Below are 7,818 nucleotides of genomic sequence, written 5' to 3'. Positions count from 1 at the left end.
GATAAAATTATTACCAACACAATTCTCTTACAGTGGAAAGTGGAAAGTGCAGCATAAAGTATTTGTCTTTTTAGAACCAATCTTTTAATGATAAGTAGAAAAACGTCCATCCAGAGAGTTTGATTGTGAAGCCGACTTTGCTGCATCCAAATCACCTTTTGTTTAAAACCCTTTCAGCCCTAAAAGGAACCAAACTTGGTGTCAGTAGCACTGGTTCCAAGAGAATCTATTGGTTGAACTGGGATAACTACAGCAAGTGTTTTGAGAGAAAGTGACTCAAATCTTGTTCCTCTATCTGAGAATAAGTTAGTTTAATAGGAATTTTAAAACTATTATATTTAGCATTTTTTCAAAATAAAATATTTATCCTCAATGCGACTTGGCATCAATATTTAACACACAATCACAATCAAGTACATAGGCCAGTTTAAACAACGGGGGCTAATAAAAAAGTCAGGAATACTACTGAGTAATTTCACTTAAACATAGACCATATGTTTAAACACATCAAACACTAGATGTCATTCAAGGTACATGACCTGAAAATATTAGCTCTGTGTCCAACAAAGGATTTTTTGGGCTATTTTTCCAAAGATCAAAGGTGAGACTTCAACTTTTGCCAGTAAACCACTTCCAATGATTGGCCAGTGATTACCATATTCAAAATATAGCATCAGAGTGGTACCGTACAGAACTCTGTGCCAGTCTGTGTCGTGTCAAGCTTCGGCCATAGCCGACCGTTGGCTCTTCTGGCACGTCCTCTTGGTTTAAAACGGTTTCTTTTCTCTTTGACTTGATTATTCTTTGCTTTTGGTCTTCTTTGTGAGGTAGCTTTGGTAGTAAAAGTTACTGAAGAGAACAATGAGGCTCAGAGAATAGGCCAACACGACAGCGTTCATGGAGTCGGGGAAGTCGCAGTCGGCATACAGATTGTAGGCGGTGTGCATGGTGACGACGAAAAACTGCAGCTGATCAGAGAGACAAGAAGATGGCAAATGACTAAAATGTGGACTCAGGAGACATCAGCAACACAAAACATATTTATATTAACCGTAGGGGAGATGTCATAAGCAAAAAGTTCATCTGTACGGAGCAGAGAAGCACATTTACCTTAATAATAAGGAAGAACTGAGCAAAAGTTTTGACCTTCTAATCAAATGGTTCGGTTATTAGGAAAAATAAGTTGATTAAAAAAACTTGTTTTGCTTCTCATCTATTAAAGTTTCTTTGTTTTCTATTAATTTTTTTTATTATGTCTTTAAAAGTTCTTTGTTTTCCAACTACAATAGTAGAATACTTTAAATAATTTGATATGTTCTTACAAATGAATCTTGTTCAAAGCATCAAGATTGATTGTCTTATTTCTTGTGTTCTGATTATATAAGCCTCCAAATTTAAGGAAAAGTTCAGCATTTTTAAAAGTTAGGCACTGGGAGGTTTTTATTAGTAATGGGTCATCTACATATGGTAAAAAGAGTTTGTAGTTTGTAGAAAAGTAAATAGAATCTTGAGAGAGGAGGAACGCTACATGTTAATTTAGGTAATATCATTTTCAAATAAAATGAAAATCTTGATATCTGGGTCAACACAATTCTCTACAGTTTCCTGCAAAAGTGACACCAGGGAACTATAACTAATGATAATTTCACACATCCTAACCCACTATGATCAACATTTCCTCTAGCAGAGGAATATGTGCTGGTGGAGAACACCAGCACATATTTTATGCTATTTTATAAGCAAACATCAGATTAAAAAAATAGTACAGGTGAAAAACACACTTATTCAAAGACTTGTATCGATGATGTGTCTTAGCTTCATTTTATCTCTGACACTAGTGTCCGTTCTTACCAGCTGCAGAGAAGTGAGGTATTGTTTCCACCACAGGTACTTATTCATGTGAGGCCCTAAGGCGGCGAGCCCGTAGTACAAATACATGACTATGTGGACCAGGGAGTTGATCAGACCAATCAGAAAAGCTACAGACAAATACACAAGATGGGTTATTTACAGAGTAACTATTTAACATTTATTCAAATGCATTTACTTGGGTAACTTTTTTGGGGGGAAAAAGAACCTTTAGTAGTATTTTTACTATGCTGCACTTTTTACTTTTACTTAAGTAATTTTCTCATGAAGTATCACTACTCTGACTTGAATAAAAGTTCTGGATTCTCTCCCCACTGAATGAAGAACAAACAGGTTTGAACCAACAAAAATCCCCACCAGGCACAGACACACACCTGCAGCTTTTGTTTAAGTTTCATATTGAAAGAAATTGATTTGGAAAAAAATAGATATATTGTCTGATTTTGTTATTTTTTTGTTACTTGTATGAAATATTGTCATTTTGGTCGTTAAAACACCAAAATTTCCACTGAACTTTATACTCTGGTCCTTCTGACGATGTAACTTTAAAACATTAAATGATTGATAATTTGATCAGTTACTCATTACTTGAGTTGACTTTTTACCAAATACTTTTGTTTTACTCTTAGTTGAGTAATTTCTTGGACGGCTACTTTTTACTTTACCTTGAGTAACAATAAGCTGAAGTAGTGCTACTCTTACTTGACTACAGTTTGTGGGTGCTCTGCCCACCTCTGTTTGTTTATCATCGTCTTATTCACGGTTCAGTCCTTGTGGATTCTGCTGACACAAAGTGAGACGTACTCACACTGACCCCCGGCTACGTATTTAACCCCGGTCCACCAGTTAAAGATCATGGTCGCATGATGATAGACGTGGAGGAACGTCAGCTGGCTGTTCTTCTTCCGCAGAATGAAAAATATCTGCAAAACACAAACACACTAAATGAAGCAAGAACAGAACATTTAAGGCCATACTGTAGTATACTCCTTGTTATATTTCTAAATAGACACCTGATGCATATTTTAATGCGGCATAATTTTGTAGTAAGTCACACAAGTGTCTCTTAACTTACTTTTATAGATGTTTTTTTTATCCTAAAAAGAAACATTTTCTTTTTATTGCACTGATTCTGAAATAACCAATTAAAGAATCTGACTGAACTACATAAAGGCAAATGCTGCAGGTTCAGATCTGATGCGCTTTTATGCTTTGACCAGTGGAGGGCAGTCTTTCTTTAGCTTGACCTTGTCAAAACAATACGCATTGACACCAAATTAAAACTTGTTAAAATGTCCAGAAGAAGCATTAACTTATGTTACAGTTATCTAACTGAGTGCAGCTCCGGTGTGTGTGTGTGTGTGTGTGTGTGTGTGTGTGTGTGTGTGTGTGTGTGTGTGTGTGTGTGCTCACAGTGTCACTGAGCTCTATGACTTTAGAGAAGTAAAACCACCAGCAAACTCTGGCCATCTGTCCAAAACACAATATGAGACATCAACACTTTCATTTCAGGTATAAAGCTGTTCAATCCGATAAATTAAAGAAAAGAAAAAAATAATAATTCAAATTCAAAAATATTTTATTGATCACAAAATGACACTTTTAATTATAGAGGCTAACACTGTATATCAGGACATATAAAAAATATATTTATTTTTTGCTCCCAGCTATTGCCATGGCTGGCAAATTCCAACTTTTGCAAAAAAGAAAATTCCAGACTGTCAGACTCAGTTCAGTCCTTTCCTTTGTTTTGAAGTCTAAAATACAAGAGTTCATTTTGCATGATACTCAAAAATGAGACTGTTTAATAACGCAGAAAGTCCAAAGTTCAAAAGATCATGAAAAAATAAATAAATAAATCCAAAAGCGAACCAGGAGGGCAAAATGAAACAGGACGGACTGACAGCAGCATATAGAGGAATGTTAAACAGACCAGCACTGAGAAGATGAACGACTGAAGAACAATGGAAACCAGTGAGCTTATATACTGAGGGAAGAGTGGAGAATGACAGTGAATGTAGGCGAATTAATCAAGGGATTAGGCACAACTGTGGAAGAGAACAAACAGGCCGACTGTGGAGCGGCAAATAATAACACAAAGGAAACCGAACAGAATGAAAATGTAAGACTCAGTGAAGCAAGGCTAAAAGAAAAGACACAGTGAAGGAAGGAAAGAAGAAACACGATCCTAAATTATTAAACTACAAATAATATATATATATATATTTTTAATTTACCCGTAGAGCCAATGGATTGTTGCTGTAGTCGACCGGCTGGCACAACAAACTGTAACCGGCCAACCAAGATGATGCTGTGAACTAGAAATGTGGAAAAACATTGCATTGAAATAATTGGGTTCTGGTGGTGCTACCTTAACTTTAGACGTCAACGACTTCCTGTCGGTTCTTTTAACATTAATTCTCAAAATATCTGAAGTTACTCTGAGTTCCGTTGTTTGTGTCCAGAGTTTACCTCGTAGAACATGTAGGCAGACAGGCAGACCATGGCAAAATTGTAAACCACCAGGACGGGTTTGAGGTTGACGGGCCGCCTGTTCGCCATCAGCTTTGGCCCCGCCCATATCGTGATCAGGTAGCACAGGAATATACAGGTAATTGGAACGGGGGAGTAGACCAGCAGCCAATTGTCTGTCCTTTTGTCTGTTCAGTGAAATATGAGAGGAAAGTTACAGCACAAAATACTGCCAAACTATGCAAGACTCTGTACGGTAATGAGCTGAAAAATAAAATCTTACCTCCATTTTCCAGAATGCCTTGGTAGAATAATTGGAGTTTCTGCCACTTGGTGACAACATTGCTACCCTGAGATGGACACATGAGCATAATGCAGTTTTTTTTCTTTTCTTAATTGCCATACCTAGTTTAAAGAGCTTGACCTGAAGAAGGCAAAACTCGAGAAACAGCTCATAATATAAATTTCTCAATGGCGGATATGGAAACAAAATAACAATCCACATCCTAGAAGTTACCGGTTCCATTACAGAGTGAATTTGTAAGGACTCTTTGATAAATGGTGACCTCTGGGGCCGCACAGATCCAGAGTTTAGGTGGGACGATCCGATGACAGGACCGCCGTAGGTCCGCAAATCTTACCTTTTGGTTATGTAAAGAAGGTACACTGCTAAGAAGAACCCAAAACTTTTTCGCCCAAAATGCTTTGAGCGGTGGAAAACCCTGAACACAGCATCCCCACAGACTGCAACTTAATAGTTTGTTGCTGAACCTTTTAAGGGAATCGCTGCAAGTGATTTCTGTAACTGCCAATGAGACTTCTGCGCCTGTCCACAGGTATGTTGTGATTACCGTGCGTGTACATCTCAGACGTTTCTACTGACGCTCTAGAATCAAGTTAGTTTTGGATCAACGCATTCCATTTACCTCCCACGCTCAGCAGGACCTGCGATCTCTTCAAACTTAAGGCTTTATCTTTGACGACAGAGACGTAAACCCCAGGGTGTTCACACATCGAACCCCGATCAACGGCTTTATCAAAGAAAGAAACCTCCCACTGCAAATTTGATTAAGCCACCTAGTGATGAGCTGGATTTTTAGGATGAGGATTATGTTGGCTAATCTCCTGATGATGGATAATAACTAATAATCCTCTTTATGAACGACTGCCTCCTGTTGAAGACAGGGCGATGAACCTTCAGATGCGGGTGCGGTATAACAGTGCTGCCATCTAGTGTCTGAAAGCAAACTCAAATTCATATAGTTCTTCAAATTATTATTTTTTTTCAGTGTTCTGTACTTTCATTTGTTGTATTTTTTCCCTCTTTTTGAGTTGTTTTGCTTTTCAGGACTCTATGCTATTATTATATGAATAACTGAATTTCAGACGCATAATTCATGACAAATTAAAGACCTTTCTTTCTTTTTCTGCCTTTTTCTTCCGTGTATGATTTAGCAACCTTTGACAATAAACTCATCTCCAGAGAAGTAGGTGTTTTGCTTAATGAAATGAGAATGTGCAGTTGAACCCAGATAATTACATAGACTTTATTAAAAAAAAATTCAAAAAAAAAAAAAAAATTTCTGGCATTAAATCTGACTAATCATCACAGGCTTTAAGTCATTTCGGCTTACCTAAAAACATTGTTACCATCTAAATCCTAGAATGAACTGAAAAATAATTATGATTTCTTTACAGCTTTTTGAATTCTGTACTATTTGGTTTCTGCTTTTGTTCAAGTTAAATAGTTTTAGTTCTTTCCACCAATTTCTCACCTAAGTGTTTCTGGAATTGTGGCTCTTTCTCCTGACAGAACTGGTGTAACAGAGTCAGGTTTACAGGCTGCACCAAGGAGTATCATCATGGTTCATCATGGTTCTCCCTGTGGATGCTCGGTACTCCAGCTTCTTCCCCAAAAAACATGACCGTTATGTTAACTGATCTCTCTAAACTCCCCTTTAGGTATGGGTGAAAATTGCAATCCAGCTCCTTTTGTTGTTTTTTTGACTCATGTCCTCTTCTTTTTCATTTTATTTTTTTTAAATATACAACGCATTTATATATTTGGCTTCAACTGTGTCTCACCATGTCAATCCAATAGCCTTATAAAGTAGTAGTGGAGAATATGGTGTGTTTTTCTGTTCACCACAGCTGAAAGTGACTTGCAGCAGTATGAACTGTGCCGCCTTGCAGAACATGCTGTTTAGAGAAAGCTAAGCGGTTAAGCCTCACCTGCAACCTCCCAGGGATTTATGGTAAAAAAAAAAAAAAAAAAAAATCCCTCCCAGGATGAGAATCCCTCAAGCTGACTTCAGATTTATTTAGAATATTATAGATACACTAATGTTATACATATTGATACAGAAAAGGTGAGCAGTCAGCCCCTCCCCCTCATTCAGAGGCAGTAAAAGTAGCTGAAGTTGCGACCCGCCCTGCGCCAGATAAAGCATGGACTCCTAACGCACTGATGGGGATGGACTCCTGCAAGCAGCTCCTGCCAGTTCTATGTCAACGGCTTATTAAGCAAAGCACTCAGCAATATATATATAAAAAAAACATAACCGTCCATTAAAGCAGCTGGCTGGTGTTGGAGCACGATCTGTGCAAAAAATGATCAAATTGTTACTTTACCGTCATTTCGATGGTCTAGCAGAGTGTGTTTTCTGCCCAGTGTAGCATCTCAGCCAAGACTTAAGCTGCTCTGAGGTAATCGACCCGTCTCTGCTGTGTGTATAAGTGTGTGTGTGTGTGTGTGTGGGTGTGTGTGTGTGTGTGCTTTGGGCTTGGCATATGGCTCACCAGCTAAATCCACCCTATAAATGTTGGGAAGTACAAATTTGTACAAATGGGGGAATAATCACTATATCATATTGTTGCACACTTGAAAATTAATCAGTGTGGTGTTGCGCAGGTTCTTTTATTTTAACAAATGCTGTGGAAACATGAGAGCGACAGTGAGCGCCTTCGCTGACCAGCCGTTGCTGCGCTTAATTGCCGTTGGCTCGCTCACAAACAAATATTTACCACATGAGTCAAATAATAAATATTTACAATACAAGTCAAATAATTAACAAAACACTTCCACACATATACCTCGCCACTCCGCCCTAGCCCACCTTCCCCACAAGAGACACAAACAGCAGCGCTAATTGACATTTACCTGTGGAAACATGAGAGCGACAGTGAGCGCCTCCGCTGACCAGCCGTTGCTGCGCTTAATTGCCGTTGGCTCGCTGAGTCAGGAGTGCTGCTCACCGTGCTCTATGTGCCCACTGGTGGCGAAGTGTTGTCACTGCAGTCCAGTGCATCTCAGGAAGATAAGTGCAGCTGAAGAGCACAGCCAAGATAAGAAAAATGGAAGCAAACAAACAAACAGAAAGGGGGTGGGGGGTGTAATTACTTCTGATGTCCATTCTCTCACAATATCATTAAATCACTATAAAAAAATTAAGTATTTTTCTACAGTATTATTTATTT

At 38.3% G+C, this 7,818-nt stretch overlaps 1 protein-coding gene across 3 annotated transcripts; it reads right to left on the bottom strand.

Moving 5' to 3' along the window:
- Positions 1-294: 294 nt before the first annotated feature.
- On the bottom strand, positions 295-7,809 carry elovl8a (ELOVL fatty acid elongase 8a). 3 transcript variants are annotated; one of them, XM_015058636.1, is made up of 8 exons: positions 6,973-7,809; positions 4,625-4,691; positions 4,342-4,529; positions 4,107-4,187; positions 3,283-3,339; positions 2,678-2,792; positions 1,852-1,979; positions 295-968 (listed from the first exon to the last, which is right to left on the bottom strand). In XM_015058636.1, the coding sequence occupies exons 1-8, from the start codon at positions 6,976-6,978 to the stop codon at positions 798-800; spliced, it is 813 nt and encodes a 270-aa protein (XP_014914122.1). In that variant the 5' UTR covers positions 6,979-7,809; the 3' UTR covers positions 295-797. The 3 variants fall into 3 exon arrangements, with proteins under 3 accessions (XP_014914122.1, XP_014914121.1, XP_014914123.1); XM_015058635.1 differs by having other exon boundaries at positions 4,625-7,809; XM_015058637.1 differs by lacking the exon at positions 1,852-1,979 and having other exon boundaries at positions 4,625-7,809.
- Positions 7,810-7,818: the final 9 nt, after the last annotated feature.

Source organism: Poecilia latipinna, unplaced genomic scaffold, assembly GCF_001443285.1.
Source record: "Poecilia latipinna isolate Pla-1442-1.1 unplaced genomic scaffold, P_latipinna-1.0 Scaffold1557, whole genome shotgun sequence".
Taxonomy (NCBI): Eukaryota; Metazoa; Chordata; class Actinopteri; order Cyprinodontiformes; family Poeciliidae; genus Poecilia; species Poecilia latipinna.
The sequence above is the reverse complement of the archived record's forward strand: the minus strand, read 5'-3'. Positions and strand labels throughout refer to the sequence as shown.

Coding starts and splice junctions, on each gene's coding strand:
- elovl8a (XM_015058635.1), bottom strand. CDS start 4,712: ATGCTCATGTGTCCATCTCAGGGTAGCAATGTTGTCACCAAGTGGCAG. Junction 4,530..4,624: donor AGGCATTCTGGAAAATGGAG/GTAAGATTTTAT, acceptor TTCACTGAACAG/ACAAAAGGACAGACAATTGG. Junction 969..1,851: donor ACCTCACTTCTCTGCAGCTG/GTAAGAACGGAC, acceptor CTCTCTGATCAG/CTGCAGTTTTTCGTCGTCAC.